This window comes from Rattus norvegicus, chromosome 2, assembly GCF_021556685.1.
Source record: "Rattus norvegicus strain SHRSP/BbbUtx chromosome 2, alternate assembly SHRSP_T2T, whole genome shotgun sequence".
NCBI lineage: Eukaryota > Metazoa > Chordata > Mammalia > Rodentia > Muridae > Rattus > Rattus norvegicus.
The window spans coordinates 236,676,179-236,698,435 of NC_141535.1; the positions used below are offsets into that span (position 1 = coordinate 236,676,179).

Consider the following 22,257-nt stretch of genomic DNA (forward strand, 5'->3'; position numbering starts at 1 on the left):
AGGGCATCTCATGCCCTCTTCTGGCTTCAGTGGGCACCAGATAGACATCTGGTTCGTGTATATACATGTGAGCAAACACTCACAAACATGTGGACATCGTTGCCTGGAGACAGCAGAGATGAGAGAGAAGAAAATGTCTTTCAAAAGACATAATAGGACCAGCAAGATGGCTAAGTGCCTAGCTTGCTAAACCTGGCCACCTCAGTCTGATCATGGGGAAATTCATAGTAGAATTCTCCTGTGTGTTACTGCCTGACTTCCATCTGTGCTTTGTGACAAGCCACACACACACACACACACACACACACACACACACACACACACACACTACAATAAGTAAACAAATATAAAAGCGTAATGAGAGTTGAGCTCACTCTCAGTGGGTGTTCCTTTTATTCTACGGAATAGGATAATATGCCAAAGAATGTGAGCATGAAGGATGGGCTCTGTAGACAGAATAGTCTGAGGAAGTCAGAAACAAAGAGCAAAGGAGACCTGGGAGCTTCCAACTCAATGTCACTGTAAAGTGAGGCAGACGGTCACAGAGAAGATGTCCGGTACCGCCCAGTGGTGCTGGTGGGTTAAAGCTGGAGGGACACCAGTATTGTGCCGAAGGAACCTGGCTTGTTTGGAGATTTGCATTCCTGCTCCACTCCTCGGAGACCTTCTGTTTGGTTCCTTGCTGTTCTTCTTCAGCATTTGCATTTCACTCTCTGTTCTGTTGGGTCCTGATCCCAGTGACCTTCTCCAAAGACTTTTGTAGTCGTTGAAGGCTGAAGCTAAGTTTTACAATTTTCAATGTTTGTAGAAAAGAACAGGAACACCAAACATAAGGGCTAAAATAAATGAGGAGACTCAAAACACATAAATTGGAAGTTTCAGACTTACCTCAGTATGCAGGAATGAATGTAAGAGGCAGGCTATAGCTGGCGATCCCGTCACTGTTTTACAGATCGAGTGTCCCTAAAACAGCCACACTGTATGACTCATTCAAGCCGTGACCATGGCAATGTGGGGCAGCCGAGACAAAGACCACGTGACTCACAAACCCCTGAGTACTAGCTGACCCTCCAAGGAAAGTTTAGTGCCCATTAACCCGTGACCTCGTCAGGTCGTTCAGACCCTCTCTTATTCTCTGTAGCCTTTGCTTAATCCCATGGTGGTGAGCGAGTGTGGGACAAGGACTATTGCAAATGCCATGCAAATGCCCAGGAACTGGGACATTTCACATAAAGTACATTTCTAATACATGCCTGGAAATAAACCAAACCGTCATTCAGTAACATAATGCACATCCTTTCGGAATGCGCATAAAACGTGTGGCAAGATAAACCATAATACAGGCTAAAATGTGCATCTTAACCAATTTCAGAGAATAAATATAATAATAAACATAATACAATGTCTGCTTATAGACCATAGCAGAATTAAGTTAAAAACTAAAACTAAAAACACGGTAAAAAAAATCCTCAAAATTTCAAAATATTGAAAAACACACTTCTATAATAATATACTGATAATAATGAAACTTCCTGCTGGCAACATGGCCTGGCAGGTAGAGGGGCACAAGATTAAAGACCTTAGTTCAGTCCCTGGAGCCCAGAATGGAAGGAGAGAACCAACTTCTAATTGTTCTCTAGCCTCTACACTGTGCTGCACATATACCTATAAACACATGCAAATGTACACATGTACACACATGCACACGCACGACAACATAATGCTAGGACTCAGGAGAAAAAATCAATATCGTGGCCAAATTATAGTAGAAGTACCGCCTGAAAAATTGTGAATTCAAAGGAAATTTCCAACATAAATTTTAAAGGGGCAGGAGAGATGGAGCAGGTCCCTTGCCCTTCCAGAGGACCTGAGTTAACTCCCAAGGTCCACAATGCAGTTCACGACTGTCTGCAGCTCCAGACTCAGGAAATCCAATATCCTCACAGAGACATGCGTACAGGCAAAACACCAGTGCGTGTGAAATAGAAATTAAAGAATTGTTCTTCTTATTTTAAAAAGAAATATTAGAAAGAAAAAATGGTTTCAAATAGTCTAAACTTCCACTTAGAAAGGAGAGAAGATTGGATATAGAGTAAGCATGATAAAGTGCATAGTAGACATAAAAGCCAAAAACTAATTCAAAATATCAACTAACCCAAAAGCAGATAAAATTTCTCAATCTAGGGGCTGGGGATTTAGCTCAGTGGTAGAGCGCTTACCTAGGAAGCGCAAGGCCCTGGGTTCGGTCCCCAGCTCCAAAAAAAGAACCAAAAAAAAAATTTCTCAATCTTTGGGCAAAGTAATCAAGAGACTAGTAAGAAAACACAAACTACTTATATCAGAAATTAGAGAGAAGCCATTTCTGCTGGTTGCACATACATTAAAAGGATGAATAGCTCATATGTCCACAAACTCTGTAACTTAGTCATTAGCCAGCTACTTAAAAGATTATTTTAACAGAGCTCACTTAAAGATGGATCATTTGCATATGTCTATGTAGGTTAACCATTTAACTTAATAGTCAATAACTTCACAAAGCAGAAAGCTCAGTCCTGGTGATCTCCTTGACCAAGTCTACCAAACATTTAGCAAGCACATGGCAGGAATTCTGTATAGCTTGAGTTGGGGAGCTTCTTCCTAACTCACTCCAAGAGGCCAGAATTACCTCAGGGTCAAAACCAGACACATATGTTACAGGGAAAGGAACGCACAGACCGATCTCACTTGGGAACATGAGTACAAAATCCCCAGCAGAATATTAGATCAATCCAACACCATTGCTTGTGCATCATAACCAAGTAGGATTTATTCCAGGTATGCAAGGAAGTTTAACATTCAAAAATCTATGTAATCCATCAACTTAATAGTCTAAAGAAGAAAATACAGTGTCATAAATACATCCAGAAAAATTATTCAACAAATTCCTATATCCACTCATGCTAAAAAATAAAATACAGACTCTCAACAAACTTGGAATAGGAGAGAAATCCCTAAGCCTTGTGAAGAAAACCTTATGAGAAAATAACCTTAAAGCCATAAAAGTGGATATAGTTCCTTACATTCATGCAACATAATATTATTTGGCAAACAAAAAAAGTAAAGAGCCATCAAATTAAAATATTTATAGATGAACCACAAGTGCATGATGCTGAATGAGGGAAGCCAAACTGAAAAGTTGTATACTATGGCATTCTGGGAAAGGCAAGACTATAGAAACGGAGGGGGAAAATACATATTTTTCCTTTAAAATATTTTGTTCGTCATGTATTTGCCAGGGTTCTTAAGAAGATATATGACTGTCATGCATATTAAATAAGGCACATTGTGAAAACCGTTAGCACATGTTCTAGTTCCATTCTGTGACTGTGGTAGGTATTCTGACCAAAATCATCATAGGGAAGAAAGGGTACATTTCACCTTACAGACTGCAGTCTATCGCTGAGGGAAGTCAGGGCAGGACCTGGAAGCAGAAACCATGGAGGCATGCTGTTTGCTGTATCCATTGCAGCTTTATGCTCAGCCTGCTTTCTTATAAAGCCATGGACCACCTACCTAGGGAATGCTGTCGCCCACAGTGGGCTGAGCTCTCTCATATCAACTAATGATCAAGCCTTCCGCAAATATGCCCACAGCTAGAAATAACTAGGACAGTGCAATATTTGGTAATCATTAGGTATTTAATAAATGTTTGGTAAATAGATGAGTGAATTGGGGGATAAAAGTGTCACAGTAACCCTTGCTCTATAGCTATTTTGAGTACAAGCCTAGTTTAGCATCATTCATGAAGCAACACAGATGAATCAACCAAAATTAAAATTTTCTTTATATGAAGAGCAAATAGGCCAGTCAGATATTATTAATTAAAACGAAGTTGAGACATGATGTTTATTAGAAGAGTAAACTTTGATTCTCATATTTTCAATTTATTTGCATATAGGGGCCGCGAGGACTGCCTGGTGATGCTGGACTTCCTGGAGAGATGGGTGTGGAGGTAACATTTTGTGATTCATTCAAAATTTTGCATCAATGTGTTTTATAAAACCAGGTGAATTGAATAGTTAAGTATATGTCTGGGGGAATGATTTTATAGAATTTTCTTCTATGTCTTGAAAATAAAACCTGAAACTACATAAAAGGCAGAACTAATCCATCAATGTGCAGAGATAATTTCACACACACACAAAGTTCTCCTCTAAGAATCGGTTCACTGAAACGATGGAACAAAATGTGAATGAAGATTTCCCTTCACTGGTGACAGCTGACTTGATGGGTCTTCACTCTAAGAGCTGACATCCTTTAGAGAATGGGGAATTCTGACATCGCCCTATTTACTCTACCATTTGGAATAATAAACCACGTCTGTTATACTTATGAAATTCAACCACTTCATTTCTGTTTCTGACTTTAGTAGTAAAAACATACATTCCCCCACTTCCCTGGCATCTACCTACCTGTATGTCTGTCTGTATGTCTGTCTGTCTGTCTGTCTGTCTACCTATCTCTATCTCTATATCATTTCTCAGTTCATGTGAAACCGCCCTTCCACCTCCTCTGCTTTGCTGACTGGATACTAATGTCACTATAAAAGCTGTAACTCATGCCTCTCTTCTTTAAGCACCCATTGACATCTTGATAGCCTTTGATGTGTCTATCCACCTAGGTAGCCCATAACCATCTCATGTGCAAACTCTATGCACCCCTGTTCTTCTTTTTCTATATACAAAGCCCATTATTTTCCTGTTCTTCCATTTTCGTGAGCAGAAAAGGTCTCATGATGCTCAACACACTAAGATCTGACCAAAAGATAGCACTTATGACCACCAGTACTGTGCCACACCCCAAGCCTGAAAAAAACACACTGAAATCACACCTCACACCTTGAATTTTTAAGAGAGTGATAAGAGTCTGTGGTGATAAGGATGTGAAAGGCCAACCGGGAAAGGAAATAACACTCAAAATGTACATAAGAAATACTCAAGTTAATAAAAAAAAAAAAAAAAAAAAAAGGATGTGAAAGGCCCTTGGAGATCTGAGGAAAATACAGAGGCTTCACAATGGTTGGAGGGCAGCAGAAAAGAGAGCACCATTAGCAAATAACAGATGAGATGTGCCTCTTGCTGTGGCAGAGTGATCAAGGACCCCCACTGTGATGACACTTGACCTCTGAGGCGTGCTTGGTCCGCTAGAAGCATTTGTATGTTCTGCTGCTTCTATAGGTCTGCACAGTTTCTTGAGGCAGGTACAGTTATCTCCCTCATTTTACAGAGGAAGAAACTGAGGCATGAAACTACCAAAGAGCACTAGATCGTATCAATATCAATCTAGATCCAGACCCAGGTACTTGGCCTCCACATTCTCAGTTATAGAGATAAACACCAAGGAATCCAAACACAAAAGTCTGGTTTCCTCTTATGGTGGGAGCAGAGTTTTATTATCTGCCCATCTTGTCCATTGTGTGTGCACTTCTTGTCTTTGTTTTATTTTGAAAAACAGTGAATGTGGATTTGCAGTGGTTTATAAAAAAGAAAAACTGAACCCCTTCCATCTAAAACACTATTAAATTGTACAATCATTACTTTAATCTTTTTTTTTTTTTTGGTTCTTTTTTTCGGAGCTGGGGACCGAACCCAGGGCCTTGCGCTTCCTAGGCAAGCGCTCTACCACTGAGCTAAATCCCCAACCCCATTACTTTAATCTTTAATGATTATAAGAAGAGTCTCATCTACGCGTTAAAAATATTGCGGAATTTCTGAAAAGAAATTTAAAGCAGAGTAGAGGAGAAGTTGGGTGTTAAAGAAGGAACCCAGCTCCACTCCCAGCGGTAGAACTGTTGGAAGTTGTTAGCTGCAGAGAGAAAGTGAGAATTTCCTGGAAGATGATAGCCGTTGATTAGTTGACCGCTCACCTGTAGAAGACCACATATTCAAAAATATCTGGGCTGAACTAATTGGTCTTGAAGGATTCTTTTACTAAATGACACAAAATTGGACAGGCAGGGGACATGAATCAGGGAAGATTTGGGAGAGATGGCAATGATTTGATGGCACATATACAAAGTTCTCAAGGAGTTAACAAGAGTTAATAAAAGGAATGGAAGAATGGAGTGAATAAAGACTGGGGAGAGGCACACAGCACACAGGAGACACAAACAAAACACAACGAAACTCCACTTATGCTTCTGGGAGACAGAAGGAATACAGCAGCAGCTGTTGGAGCCTGGGACCTTGGAAGAGACAAAGATTGCAAGAAGTTGTGTTTTCAAGGACAAAATAAATCTCCCCAGAAACACTAGACTCACCATGAAAACAGACCAGAAAAATAATTCAGTACATCGACGTTCTGGTGTGACAACTTTATCCTTCATTTATTTGATGTATTTTATTTTAAAAATATGAAAAAAACATTCATTGATCCTAAGGAAGTTGGTTTGGATGGGGGGCACAGGACGAAGGGAAGTGATGGATAAAGTAAGAGAAAGATTCTTAAGTGGGAAACTGGAGGCCGCAGGAAGTAGATTATTCCATATCGTCTAGGGTCTCAATGATGAAAGTTTGGGGGAAAATAGTCTTAATTGTTCTTGTTTCAAGCAAAGCTGTTTCTGATATTTGACTATTAAGGAATCCTAGAATGTATGTGTCTTACGCATTGAAGTTTTTGTGGAGGCAGCTCAAACCCTCTTCTGCACACAGACTCACCTTTGTGCTGAAGCTCAAATCACTTTCTTACGGGTTGGTACAGCCCTTGTAACTCATCAAATCATCCCCTTTTAGGGACCTCCGGGCACTGAGGGCGACTCTGGCCTGCAAGGTGAACCAGGTGCTAAGGTAACCAACCTTTCTAAAGTGTAAGCGGGAGGGGTATCTCTAACTTAACACCCATACTTTCCCCAGATTGACCAACCCTGGAGGTGGGCAAGGTGGAGACCGTGTCTCACTGTGCAGCCTGGGCTGTGCTGGAGCTCACTATGTAGAGCAGGCTGGCCTGAAGCTCAAAGAGAGCCACCATGTCCAAGTGCTGGGAGTAAAGGTGTGAGCCACCATGCCCGGTGACAAACGCCATCTTGAAGGCTGATAAAAGCTGATTGTCAGGAGAGCAGAAAGTGCTTACAATGCTGACTCTTACGATCTGCACTCTGTGGTCAGAAGAGCAACTTGAGTGAAGGAGAGCTTAGCCTTCCCGTTGTCTCTTCAGGGAGATGTTGGACCTACCGGCAGCGAGGGAGCCACTGGGGAGCCAGGGCCGCGAGTGAGTACCTACAGTACCAGGCTTAACGCACCAACCCGCGCTCAAAACGTAACCACCCTAATCGCACCCAAAAGTAGTGTAATGAGCCTTTCAAATGCACTATGAAATGTTTCCTGACTTTACAAACTACACACTAAACCCCGTTTACATTCTAAGTTAGGCATTTGGAATGTTAAGTGACTTTTCTCAAAACCAGGTGTGCTCTAAGGAGCTTTGCCAAAAACGCACGGCCACGTGGTTATTACTGGGCGATGCATGAGGGATACAAATCAATGATCAACATTCAGGGTGTCGTCTAACCTAACGGACAGATGAGAGCTTGAAATGTAATCTGTGTCTAAAAACCATCCCAGGACCCTCTGAAGCTAATGAGATGCAAGGAAGTGTTTATGACTTGATAGACCAGAAAAGTTGTAATAATATAGACCGGCTTTAAGCCACGGTAAATTAGCCCTTTTTCCCCCTAAAATAACAACGTTCAAGATAATTTTTCACTAAGAAGATAAAGTATGAAGATTTTTTTTTGCATCTGGTTTATTGTTTTGTGTTTTCCTCTTATAGGCTGGGGATTAGAAATCACCTTAAGACAAGGATCATAAATGAGAGTGATGGGGTCTGTTAATTAGTACTAGTTAACCCACTTTAACTTAATTACAAGGAGAGCAACACTGCCTTAATGGCTTCATAAGCTATGGTCTCTGCTTTTGCAAGTTCTGTATCTAAAAGGCAGCTTGTGGGTATGCCTTGGCCATAGTCCTCGCCTCTCTGAAGGGAGAAAGTCCAGAAACTGGAAGTCTAGTAAAGGCTCATGAGTGAGTTTGGTTGCATTAACCCACGTAAGTTCACTATAGCAAGGAGCTGCGTTTCTTACCATGGCAGTGTTTACATTCCCTGGTCTCAGAGGCACGGTCTAGCTAGATTAATTTCCAGTCTCCAGATGAATGTGTTACCTTTAATTATCTAATATGCATTAGTGTTCTAGAAGCATACTGCATCTGAATTTGCAACAGCGACTATCTTAGGCATTGCAGGAGCTCCTCCAGGAACCTTCAGTCATGCTTGTTACACTGCCAAGTCCTCTTTACAGATCATGTTAAAGGAGAAACTAGCTACTTCCTACACCTACTAGGTGCAAACTGCAAATCAAGATCAATGATGACCAAAATCTTAATCTGACTTTGTCTGCTACAAAATAAAATAGGGAGAACCAGGAGCTCCTGGAGAAGAAGGTCTCCAAGGAAAAGATGGATTAAAGGTAAACTGTATGTACGGTTGTATGTATGCATGTATGTATGTATGTATGCATGTATGTATTTTTGAGATGATGTTTTGTATCCTAGGCTAGTCTTAAACTAATAATATGTCCTGAGAATGACTGAAACTTTGGCCCCTCCTGCATCTATCCCCTAAATTCTGGGGTTACAGATTTTATTCAGTGCCACAGATCAACCCCAAGGCATCGAATATACTATCATACTAGCAACTGAGCTATGTCCTAGCCCTAAACCATAATTTTAAGTAGAATATTTAAAATATCAGGCTTAATTACTTTTGTGTGTCAAATAAAAATATACTTTGTACATGACATATTTATTTCACTACATTTTTAAGAGTAAACGAATGTCTTTCCTTGGGTTCCAGGGAGCTCCAGGAGGAAGCGGACTTCCTGGAGAGGATGGAGAAAAAGGAGAGATGGGCTTACCAGGAACAGCAGGGCCGGTGGGGAGACCAGGTCAGATGGGCCCTCCAGTAAGTACTGCTGGTTCACTTAATTTGTGCTACCTATAAGTAAACCCACACACACATGCACCACACACACATGCACACACATGTGCACATGTGTACACACACATATACATCACACGCACGCATACCCATGTGCACACACACATGCACATTCACCATACACACATGCACACACACAAAAACAAATACACCAAAAACACATGCACACCTATGTGTACACACATAGGCACACACACAGACACACAGACACACAGACACACACACACACACACACACACACACACACACACACACAGAGGCACACATAGGAGTCAGGCATGGGCCCAGGCGCTGGCATGCACAATTTGACCTTCTTTTATGTGTGCGTGGTAACTGGAGATGTTGAACTGAGCCTTGACTGGGTGATAAAGCCAGACTGTGAGTCTTCCTCGGATGCAAAGGGGGGAAAGTCACCTTTTCATAAACTGTTGAACTTCTGTCCTAAAGCTTTTGCTGAGGAAAGTGTTCTGCTGTCTCAGACTTCATTTGTGTAAATATTCTGCTTCTTTGATCATGAATCCCATTTTCTTTTAGAATAGCACCCTAGTCCCCAGATGAAGATTCTTTGTAAGCATGGTGCAGTGCCAATAATTGCTCCTGAATTACAAAGGAAATTTAAAACGTCGGTGAACAAATGTTCTCACCTCCAGGCAAATGTGAGCTGCAGATAAGTGAGAGCAGTCTCTCTGTTTAAACTCTCAGGATATGTGTGACACTGTTCCACGTGCAGTGTTCCTGTCTTCAGGGTGGTTGTTAGATTAAAGTTTTATTGTTACCTCTGGCCTGATACTTTTAGGCATAGAGAGTTACTCTATTTCTACTTCTCTAAGTTTTACTGACCTTAGAGTTTGTTCATTCCTTGGTAGAAGAGTCCTTCTGGTTCCACTAAAGAACAAGATTTCCCTCTCCTCCATGCCCTGGCAATCTTCAGCCTTGTAAAGAATCAGTGTTCACTTTGGGCTGTGGACGTCTTCTCCTTGGAAGATAATTCTTGAGCAGCACATTCCTGCCTTTCATCTCCTCAGCATTCTTCTGGGCTTCTGTATTTGCACACGAGGCCTCTGCAAAGACTGAGGAACTAGCCCTGGGTGACCTCACCAGGCAGGAAGAGTGGGAACACAGCAGTGATTTATCAAGTTGGTGACTGTTAGGCGTTTTCGCTGTGTGTCTCTTCACTGGCATCTGATGTCCAAATCAATGTCATATTGGTGGTGTAATCTCTGCCCTGGTCAGCTCAGCTGATTTTGCCTCACAGAGATGAAGGAGCTGTCTTGAGAAGCAAAATAAGCACCACATTTGAAGCTGTAACTGGCTCTCTCATTACTCGCAGGTATCTTCCACTGCAGCTCCTTTTGCAACAATGAAAACAATTATAATATAATTGATGTAATTGATTTAACATGCATTCTCCCCAAATAACAGGGGACTGCACCAGCATATTTCAACTGGCATCTAAAGAATGAGCATAAAGAGGCTGGAGAGATGGCTCGGCAGTTAATAGCTCGGCTGTCCTTGCAGAGAACCTGTGCGTGGTTCCCAGCACCCCCATGGACGCTAACAATCATCTTCTGTAACTCCAGTCCTAGGGAGTTCCATGTTCTCTTGTGACCTCTGCATGTGCCAGGCGTGCACCTGATGTGCATGCATGTTTGCAACACACACTTACATACACAAATTAACTAACTAATTAAAGAAAGTGTGGATAAAGCAAAACCATCATTGTGTTTGAGCCTTGGCAGGTGAAGACTGTCCCGTCCAGTTTTACCACCATGGTAAATTGCCTATTTCTGCCCTGACATCTCAACACAGCACACATGCCTAATGCCTTAGAGATCCTCCCTGAGAATAAGCAACGTGAACTTACTGGCCTCCCCTCACAGATTCCTCCTAAGGTTCTGTGTATGTTATATTTCCTCCTTTCACCAGGAAAAAGAAATCAGACTGACAATACTGTAGCAGATGCCAGAGCTGACAGCAGTTCCTTTATTCTGTGATCCAAGCATCCCTAAACCTCACGAAAATAGTCAGTTTGGGTTCTAAGTGTTACCTTCCTGGGATTCTTGATAGGTTTTATTATGTTTAGGGAATTGGTTTTTCCATGAGGATTAGGGCTCTACCTGTAAAAGAAGCAAAGTGGCCAGTGCCAAGAAATTGTGATTCTGCATAATTCTTGATAAATGAATGCTTTTCATGGTCAGGTATGTAACTTAGGGGTAAAGCATGCGTCTAGCATGCAAAGGTGGGTTTTATCTCCAGCACGTGTGCACACACACTCATCTATTATATAATTATGTGTGTGTATACGTGTATGTGTGTGTATGTGCATGTGCATATGAGTACCTCATACCTATACTTCAGCAAGAACTTTTTTTTTTTATTAACTTGAGTATTTCTTATATACATTTCGAGTGTTATTCCCTTTCCCGGTTTCCGGGCAAACATTCCCCTCCCCCCTCCCCTTCCTTATGGGTGTTCCCCTTCCCACCCTCCCCCATTGCCGCCCTCCCCCCAACAGTCTAGTTCACTGGGGGTTCAGTCTTAGCAGGACCCAGGGCTTCCCCTTCCACTGGTGCTCTTACTAGGATATTCATTGCTACCTATGAGGTCAGAGTCTAGGGTCAGTCCATGTATAGTCTTTAGGTAGTGGCTTAGTCCCTGGAAGCTCTGGTTGCTTGGCATTGTTGTACATATGGGGTCTCCAGCCCCTTCAAGCTCTTCCAGTTCTTTCTCTGAGCAAGGACTTTTAAAACAAGTAGCTTGAACCCAGAGTGAAGGAAAATGGTCTAAGTGCACACAGCATCCTTGGGGACTCTGAGGATGCTGCCACATGACAGCTGGCGATGGGGAGAGGAGAGATGGAGCAGAGGCTCCAAACAAAGCATGGAAAATGATAAACACAGACTCCATCTGCTTCCTGGTGCCTCCCAGGACCAATACTGCCCAGTGCACAACTTCGTTACTTTTTTCTTTCTCTCCCTCTCTCTCTTTTTCAGCAACAACACATGTGCGTTTCTTTTTTATTCTTTTTTTGTTGTTGTTCTCTTTGGAATTTTAAATGCCTTTCAGATTATAAACTCAATAAAAATACCATGGCATTTTTTTCTCAAAAGAATTTTATGATCCAAGGAACTATTGCTTAATCAGGCAGCCTGATGGTGGTTTTATTTTGCGCTTTTAAAATTGATCCTCGGGCCATGTCACAAAGATGCTGCCTCAATTTTTACAAAATAAACAAAGAAAAGGGTGAAAGAAAAGACTTTTTTTTTTTCAAGAAAAGAAGCCCTTCATTCTGGAAGAGTGGGGGTGAGGTGAGTGTTGAAGGAGGGAGTGTACAGGAAAGCATCAATTGACAAAATCAAAATCCAAGGAAAATGTGCATATTTTATGCATGAATTCTACTCAGAAATGTTCACTTGCCCGAGTGCACATCTCCTCTAGTAAAGAACATCTGTCTAACTTATGGTCGGCCGTCCACATCAGAAGATCTACTGCAATGGCATCTCATCTCTAAACACATGTGCAGCACTCCAAAGTAGGGCGTATTAAAATGAGATTATTTTGTTTTATTCCTTTAGTGAAAACTCCAGTCAGACCTACTGAAATACGCTTTTGTTTGTTTGTTTGTTTGTTTGTTTGTTTGTTTGGTCTGTTTAAGGTAGAGTGAGAGTTTCCTTGGTAACCCTGGGGATATTTTGATTGGGAATTTGGGGTTGGTGACATTAAATGACATTTGGGAATAAAAACATACCTAAATCCTGTCACCTGGGTATATTCTGTGACTGTCCTGCTAAGGTTTCGTTCCATCGTAAGCATCAGAGATACAGAAGTCCTACCCTGCCCACTGTTTTCAAACTTCCGGTTGCCACCGAAGGACTACATCCCTGGGCAAGCCAGTCTCTGGTCTTGCACTTCGTATATCCGCTGCATCGAGCGACAGGCTGAGACTCCTGTAGATGTCCCCAACACATCTGTTGACTTAACATGGCTCTGCTCCTGATACTCCTGCCTCCATCAGAAAGGGCGCATCTACTTAACCTGTAGCTTCTCTGTGGATTTTCTTCAGAAGAGAAGGCTCCATGGCATTAAAACGGCATTCATTGGGGCTGGAGAGCTGGCTCACCAGTGAGGAGCACAGCTACTCTGGCAGAAGACTGAAGTTCAGTTCCTATGTCTGGAAGCTTACAGGACCTGTAACTGCAGCTCCAGGGGATCTGGCCCCTTGGACTTCAGCAGATGTCTGGACTCACATGCATGAACCTACACAGAGACACATAGGAAGCAACGTTCACTTTTATTTAGCATTTTAAAATTTTTATTCAGCCCTTCAGAGCATGATTCTATAAAATACACATGTCCAGATAGCTTCTGGTACTTTCTATGATTCTATAACTCTGCTAAGAACTGGGCATATAGAGTGGAAACTAAGAATAGTGAAGTCCATAGTCACACACTGTAGTCAATAGATGAGAATAAACACAATGGTCTAAGTAAATTAATAGCAAAAAAATGTCAAGTTTAAAAATATAAATGACTAGTGTCTTGAATGAAAATAACAGATTAAGGGCAGGAAAAATAATTAGTTAAGGGTGGTGTTCTAATCATTTCTGTTGCTATAATAAAATGCCCTAGCTAAAACCAACTTAAGAGAGAAATGGGACTATTTTAGCTCATAATTCTAGGTTATTTCATGAGGGAAATCAAGGTCTTAGTCACATCCACAGTTAAGAGCAGAGCGATTAAACTCATGGATCATAGATTGATTGATTGATTGATTGATTGATGGTTAATTGCTTGATGTGCTCAGCTGTTTTCTCATTATTATACAGTTCAGGGCCACATGGCTAGGGGATGTGCTACCCACAGTGGGCTGTGCCTTACCATGTCAATTAAGGCCAATAAGATAATACCACATAGACATGCCCATGGGCTAACATGAGCTAGACAATTCTTCAACTGATTCTCACTTACCGGATGATTCTAAATTTTGGAAAGTTGAGCATGAAGACTAATCATCAAGACAGAAAACATAACATGCTGGGTTATGCTGGTAATACCTTCTTTGAATAATGGTGACTGAGCTTAGATCCATTCCAAGAACTAAAGGAAAATCCTTTATGGTTGATGGAGCAGCAAACGCAGTGGCGTGTAAGTGAGTCGGCTGGGCACCTTTAGGCCCAGAAAGCAACACAGCACAATGATTAGTCAGAGGTTGGTTTGGTTTTTTTGTTTGTTTGTGTGTGTGTGTGTGTGTGTGTGTGTGTGTGTGTGTGTGTGTGTGTGTGTTAAATTTGAAGAAATTGGTAGGAAACAGAACATGTAGGACTTTTAAAGGCATAGTAAGGGATGCAGATTTGATTCAGAGAGTGGAGGGGATAGTGAAAGGATTCAGGCAGAAGAATAGTCTTTGGTGAGAACTTCTGCTTTGTTTAACATTTTCTAATACCAAGAGTTTTCAAAGGATAAGCTTAGATAAACAATATGCATTTGGATGAGAAATCATGTGATGCACCAGGCAAGTCCATTAAGGAAATAGTGATCTTTTCAAAGAAGTATGCTGGAGCATCAATCTACTTGTGTGCATAAAATTAAGTGGGTCACTGTTCACTCAACAGATTAATTCATAGAAGCTCTAAAGCTCCAACTTTAAAAGCCTTGGAGGAAAGTGTGGCAGCAGAGGGTAGGGGCATAAATCTTTGTGGCCTTAAAATAGGCAGAGACATCTTAGGTAAAGCTTAAAAAAAGACCATGGACAGTGACAAAAAGATAATGGAGTCCACTACAAATAAGAGTGCTGTACATTTTTAATGTACATAAATCCCATACAATGAAGAAACTTGTTAAAAAGACAATCTATGGGATACAGCCCTTCTGAAAGCAAAGTAACTGCTCCCATAAAACTCAAGACACTCAAGACTGAATCTCAACCTGGCCTGTTTTCTCACTACACAAAATCAAGATGCCTTCTGTGTCTGCTCAACATATATTAACTATAGAAAGGAGATAAGCATAGGATGGCCTGCAGGTAAGAACATTTGCTGCACAAGCGTGAGGACCTGAGCTTGAATAACCTTTTACAAAGCTTCAACTCCAAACCTGGGAGAGGATGGGGGCAGAAGGACCTCTGGAGCTTGATGAACATCAGACTAAGTTCAGACGGAGGGAGGAGTCAGTTAATTCTCCCCGACGCCTTCTCTCTCCTCCTTGTGGAGAAGACCTCTGCTCACTGCTTCTATGTCTTAGTCGCATGCCTCTCCTTCTAGTGATATCCTTAAAGACTGACTTTGTACATTTTTGAAAAGGAGAATAGAACAGTTCCCTCAAGACATTCCCTCATTAGGCTTTAGTTAGAATAGGCAAAGTTCTGGTATAAAATAGGCAAGAGAGAAACTTACTTTAATAATTTCTATAGTGTTGCCTGATTGCAATGGAGACAGGAGGACAAGGAGAGACCAGGTTTGGAGTGGGAGGGGGGAATTTGAGAGTTGAATTTGAGTACATAAAATTTGAGAAGCTTGTTAGAAATTCAAGAAGAGATCTCACAAGGTAGGGGGATGGTGGCAGACATGGTTTAGGGATTATGAGAATTCCGGTGGTATTTAACAACATGGGGCATGAGGAGATCACCTGGGAGGATAAAAGAGAAGAGGTCTCTCCAGTATTAAAATGCTGGATAGAGGAGGAGACATCTTGATTTAAGACGTAAGTGGAAACTAGGGAAGCATGTTGCAATGAAAATAAAGGGTTTAGAAAGATTTAAGTACAAAAAAAATTGTTTCAAACAAAAAATCCATCAGATTTCACTTTCCAGAGGTTGGTTGCAGTGGTGGAATCAGAAGCTCAACTGAAGAGAGATGAGAGATTAGATCAGTGAAGAGAGGAATAGGCACAACTATCTAGCAAAAAAAAAAGAGTTTTGCTAGAAAGAGAGTAAGCTAGAAAAATGGTTCTGGAAAACTTCAGAAGTAAATGAATGTCTGATAAAGGGAGGAATGAAGGTAGGGAAGGAGGAAGGGACAGGGGAGGGAGAGACAGAGGGACTGAGGGACAGAGGAAGGGAAAGGGAAGGAAAAAAGGATGGATGGAGGAAGGGAAGGAAGGAGGGAAGGAGGGAGGAAAGGAGGGAAGGAGGGAGGAAAGGAAGGAAATGGAGGGAGAAAGAAAAAGGGAAGAAACACATAGGCTTGAGGATTCTCTCACATAGCTTTAAACCTGTATGGGTGGAGTTAGGAATGGTGCATTCAGGAGAAATGTTGATAGTGCACTTAGACTGGACACTTTCAGAAGGAGGGGTCATGGGTAAGTGAATGATCAAGAACATAAGGTAGGCATGGCCTCACTCGGGGAATAGACCCTTATTTCTCTGACAGAGAAGGAAGCAGATGTGTGTAAGCAGCATGTGTAGAAAAGTTTGGGAAGAGAACGTCAACTCCTAATTTGATGCTACAGTATCTTAATGGGCTGTGAGACAAGACTAATAACTTTGAAATGGGGCGAGAAAAGGTTTGAAAACAGAGATGAAGGTGCAATCTATCTTCAAAGAAATGCCTCAGTCATAGACACTGTCATCCTTGTCAACACTTTCACTTTAATCATGCATTGCAGACCCACAAATTGTAAGTACTTCTGTAAACAAGTGGTGCCTAAGAAGAATTGGTTGTTGACAGGTGGGGGTCGCACATATCAGTGAGCACACATATTAAATTTGCTTCATCTAAAAATATTGATAACACCTAAAAGTTTGTTGAATTTCCTCATACCAAAACTGTATTTTGTTAAGCCAAAAGTTTAACATTTTAAAATATTATACATGTGAGTCACAAAGAAATAAAAATAAAAAATAAATCTGAGTCACATATTTTACAAAATTTAATACAGGAATACAGTCACTCCAACAGATAAAGCAAAACACATTTATTAAAACTTTATATTAACATTTTCACTATTATACTTGGTTGGAAAATGCCTAAGTAATGAGCTAAGGTTGACATTTCTCCTTTATTCTTAATATTAATAATAATATTTACATATAATAAATAGAAATCTTGCATAAAGAGATAGTCTATAAATTATAATTAGTAAGCGTTCATCATGATGTGAAATGAAATATTAATATACAAAAATGGCTCCTTTGTTTCTTTAACAAAATCAAAGAATTTTATTACAATCAGCAACAAAAATAAGCTCCTTGGATTATGGCTTAACAGTGTATTTGTAAAATTTTGTAGATATTTATAATTTGAGAAAAATATAACCTAAATAAATCCTAAGAGACCTGAGTATATGGACAGATGTATAACATTCAAGACCAGGAAGACTTACTATTGTGAAAACATTTCTAAGTCAGTTTACATTTAATTCAATCTCAGTCAAAAGTCCCTACAGGATGTTTTTATGGAACTTGACTGATGAAAATTAACTCAAAATTTGTACTGACAATTAGAGATCACGTGAATATTACGATAGTTTTAAAGAACAGCCTGGAGATGCCTGGACAGGGAAGCCAATGGGATGACTTGACCTACATTAACCAGGTTATGGTTAACTTCATATGGCTCATAGATGACAATAAAAAAAGTACCCTAGAATCAGTCTGAGTCAATTTTGAAATGTTTGATCATTTTATTATGCATTATTTGTTAATGAGGAAAAATCACTATACAGTAAATTGTAGTGTAAAAATTGATTATCCACATATGAAAAAAATCACACACATACATACACACACAGAGAGAGACACACACACACATAGACACACACACACACAGAGAGAGAGAGAGAGAGAGAGAGAGAGAGAGAGAGAGAGAGAGAGAGAGAGTTTGTTTATAAGTATAAACTAGTTTTGTTCAAGGAGAAAAAAACTTAAAAACTCTGGTCATAGTCATACCCAGATTTACTTATTGTAACATTATTAAGGAGAAGGAAGACTAGCTGCTAGGGAACAAGGTTAAACTGTGGTTTGGCCATAATGTGGAATCCTGTAGCAGTTACAACAGGATTAGAAAGGTGAAAGGGTTAAAGATGTGGTGGATAATGGCAAAAGCAAGAAGAGTGGCATATTGTGTGAGGAGCAGGAGGAATGCTCTAAGAGTCTGAAGAAATAAGTGGGAATATCAGAGCATTTCAGACAATGATTGCACCCCTCCCCTCTTGTGAAAGGGGATATTGTCTTCACCTCTTATTCTGTATCATGGGCTTTTGTTGGGTTTTGATTTTCTTTATATCTGTTTAAGTGCTCAAAATATGCTTAAAGGGCAGAACTTAGTGAAAACTAACTTTACTGGGACCTTCATTCTAAGCCAGTATTATTCAAATTTTTATATGCACTGTAATCACACCAGGTCTCAGTAACTCTTCCAAGAGTTTTTATTAGGTTTTCCTTTTATTTGAGGAATAAACAAATGCCTTCTTTTTAAATAAATTAAGTTATGTATGAGCACATGAGAATGTATGCGTTTGTGTGGGACTATGCATATGGATGCCCACAGAGGACAGAGGGCTTGCATCTGCCTGGAACTGGAGTTAGGTAATGAATCATGTGTGCCACTTGTGGTCTTCTGCAAGAGCAGTGATCATTCTTAATGACTGACTCAAATCTCTCACCCCAGAGTCATTTAGTAAATTAAACAATTTGTCATTCCCTGTGTGGCGATTAAGTGCCCAAACTGGACAAGTCGGGCAATTCGAACTCTTGCAGGCTAATCACCTTCTTGTGGAAAAGTTGCTTGTCTGCAGGGAAAAGTCCTCCGAGTGGTTGCAGCTACCGTTTCTACCTCTGAAGGCAGCTGTGATGCAGCAATAGGACATGGCTGCTTTGGACTCAGAGACTGAGACTAGAACAGCATTTGCTGGGAACTGTAGGGTGTGAGTCACTTCCTCGGGGATCTGTTTATTCATTCAGCAAATATTTATCAAGAGCCTGCATAGCAGGGCGGTAAACCACCATTTATTTCTTGTCTGCAGAGGCTTGCCAAGCTTCGGGGACACAAATTTGAAATTTCCATTTCCAGCTCCAACTAATGAAAAGAAAGCTGTAATTATTACCTATTTTCGGACTGGCAGCCTGGCCCTCTATTGGTTATTGTTGATATAAACTCCGTATAGCACCCTACTTTTGCTTTAAAATCTTTATTTTGCAAAGTAAACAAGTTACCAGTCGAAATTAAAATATTATTTTAGTTTACTATGACTGCCCCTTTTCTCCCTGCCTTTTTTTTTTTTTTTTTTTTTTTGCCTTTCTTTCCATCTACTTTTTATTCTCCACTTCAGTAGGATCTTGAGACTTGCCTTGACCATGGAGGTGAGATATTTTTAAACCTTGTTCTTTCAACAAAATGCTAAGTGCAGCTCACTGAGTACGCCGGGGTGCACCTTCATCACGTGGGCCTTAATTAAAGTGGGTGTATTCCAAGAAACTTCCTTCCTAAAGAATGGTTTAAAGTTTATGTTGACTGCATGTGCATATGAAACTCATAGCTTGGGAACAGCTCTGCCTTTTAATTACTGTGACCTTGTGAGAAATAACTATACACAAAATAGTGTTAAAAAATAACCTTCATGATATTTAGTGTTTGTTTTAATGATTATCTGATAGACGTATTCATTTGAACCCTAGACTTTTCTCTTTAATCACTTATTTCTTTTTTATATCAAATGATCAGGGATCTGAAGGAATTGTGGGAACCCCAGGAGAAAGAGGTCGAACAGGGAAAAAGGTAATTTTTTTTATATATCCTTTCATGTGGGCTTTCTTCCTTCCTCCCCAACCCTGTTTTTTTTTTAATGCCTTCTTAATATCTTTTCAAAACTCATTATTTTTAAATGGCATGTGATGGTAGTTTCTTATTGTTAATGATAATCTGTGGTATTGGTAACTTGAAGCAAAGTTATTAATTTACACAAATCCAGACTGGGTTTGACAGCAGACACCTGTAATCCTAGCTGCCAGGCAGCAGAAACAAAAGGTTCGCCCACAAGTCAAGGCCAACCTGGCGTACGTAGTAAGCTCCAGGCCACTCAGAGGTACACAGTGAGACCCTGCGTCACAAAACAAGACAGCAATTATGATAAGAGTTATCCATAGAATTCTCCTTGCCACATGTCCTCTGCATCACTCAAGGGCGTGGTATAGCTAGAGGAGTCATACATTTAATTTTGATCATGCAAATGTCGTCCACAGGGTGATAAAGGACAAACAGGACCCGTGGGAGAAGCTGGAAGCAGAGGTTCCCCTGGACGCGTTGGGGACAGTGGCCCTAAGGGTGCCAGAGGAACTCGAGGTGCTGTGGTCAGTATTTGATTTCTTTTCAGACCTGACTCACTGGGGATGGAAAAGAGCCGCACACACTCTCAGAGAGTCATCTTGATTGACTTTACAGAGGACACGAAGGTTCCACTGAACTGAATCCATCTCTGTGGGATGGCGCGGATTGCAAGCATTCCGCAGCATTAAACAGCTTAGTGGGTTTTAGACTTGAAGAAGGAAGGAGGAAAGTGAAGATGGAAATAAAATATGAAATGAAGTTTTAAAAATCCGATTTTAACTCCAAAGCGAAGCGGGAAAGTTTATGCATTGAGCACCTCAAATTGGGATTTAATATCTGTCTGAAGCTGCTGTCATATTGGCAAATTGCTTTGGAAATTAAGCTGAAATGTGTTTCTGTCCTCCTCTTGGACCTGTCATGCTTGAATTTGAGATTATCTTTCTAAATAGTTGGGGCAAAGCTCCCCAGTCTCTATTTATAGCTCATCTTCTGCATGAACTTTGCCTGACCTGGAGGGCTGAAGCCTGATGCTTCCGAGCCTGTGACAGCAAAAGGTATTGCTGGAATGTGATGGACCATTCAGAAAGTATGGGCAGACCCAGGGCTCCAGCTGCACATGTAGCAGAGGATAGCCTTCTTGGGCACCAATGGAGGAGAAGACCTTGGTTTTGCCAAGGCTCGAACCCCCAGTGTAGGGGAATGTCAGGACAGGGAGGAGAGAAGGGGTGGGTGGTTGGGTCGGGGAATACCCTCATAGAAGAAGGGGGAGGGAGAATGTGATAGAGTGTTTATGGAAGGGAAACTGGGAAAGAGAAAAACATTTGAAATGTAAATAAATTAAAAATATCCAATAAAAACTAACTAAATAATTTTAAAAAAAGAGGAGCAAAGAAACAATATGAAACATAGTGAATTGAAAAAGTGTACATTTTAAAAGATGAAAAAAAGAAAGTCATAGCATGAAAGGAAGATATTCAAAAGATAATCTTCCATTCTGTGACCTTACTTATAACATGTGGGTGCATTAATCTCATCTCCTTTAAATAGCCAATGCTAGGCCTGTCACCAAGGCCTTCGAGAGCCAGGTCCTTCTGCTTTCTCAAGATAATTTGCCATTATTTACTGGCACCTTAACACCCAGGCCTTAAGTCATTTTATGTCATTATTTCTCTGGTTTTGCCTGTTTTAAAAACATTAAACAAAGTGGTTGATACTTAATACATGTCAGAATTAATGCAGCCCAAAATGTTGCACTTAATGTAAGCTTCTACTTTGGAACGTGATCTGTAGAAGTATTCAGTTTTAAAAATGTTTAAATATATATTTTTAATTAAAATGAAATTACACCTCTTCCTGTCCTCTCTTTCCTTCCTGTGTCCCCTCCCTTGAGGCTCTCTCCTGTCCCCCTCCCTCTCAAATTTATGGGTTTCTTTTTCCTTGATTATTTATATATATGTATATACATACATTTATATATGCATGTGTGTATATACACACACACATAAATCACACCCACAGCCTTCCCAGTCATTTTCCGAAACTACAGCCCCACTGTTCACATTTCATATTAATTCATTTAGTGTTTGAGAATCTGATAAATGAGAATATATATGTAATTTTTGTTTTCATATTTAAATTTTCCTTATTATAACTATTTATTTTTTCTTCTGAAAGTTTCCTGTTAATAAATATATATGTGTATATGTATATATACATATATGCCTATACATGCTATGCATTTCCATTTGGTAGCTATCTTTTCTTACTGATTTGCAACCAGTACTCATAAGTATAAACTGCTCATATAATTTGTCAAACATGTTACAGAATAAATTACAAATGACTCCTCTGTCAATTACCTATTAATTTTGTGTCTTTTGCTAAGCAGGACCTTTTAATTTTTATAGTCAAAGTTTTCAATGGTTTCCTTTACATTTTCTAGATTTTATTTCTCCATTAAAAATTC

General features: G+C 40.3%; 1 protein-coding gene across 3 annotated transcripts in view; it reads left to right on the forward strand.

Moving 5' to 3' along the window:
• Col24a1 (collagen type XXIV alpha 1 chain) overlaps positions 1-22,257 on the forward strand; it is a 257,704-nt gene that overhangs the window by 157,346 nt on the left and 78,101 nt on the right. For all 3 annotated transcript variants that reach the window (XM_087631264.1, NM_001447429.1, XM_087631268.1), the window contains 7 exon segments: positions 3,938-3,991; positions 6,771-6,824; positions 7,192-7,245; positions 8,447-8,500; positions 8,887-8,994; positions 19,689-19,742; positions 20,207-20,314. In XM_087631264.1, coding sequence (XP_087487390.1) covers positions 3,938-3,991; positions 6,771-6,824; positions 7,192-7,245; positions 8,447-8,500; positions 8,887-8,994; positions 19,689-19,742; positions 20,207-20,314 — 486 coding nt within the window.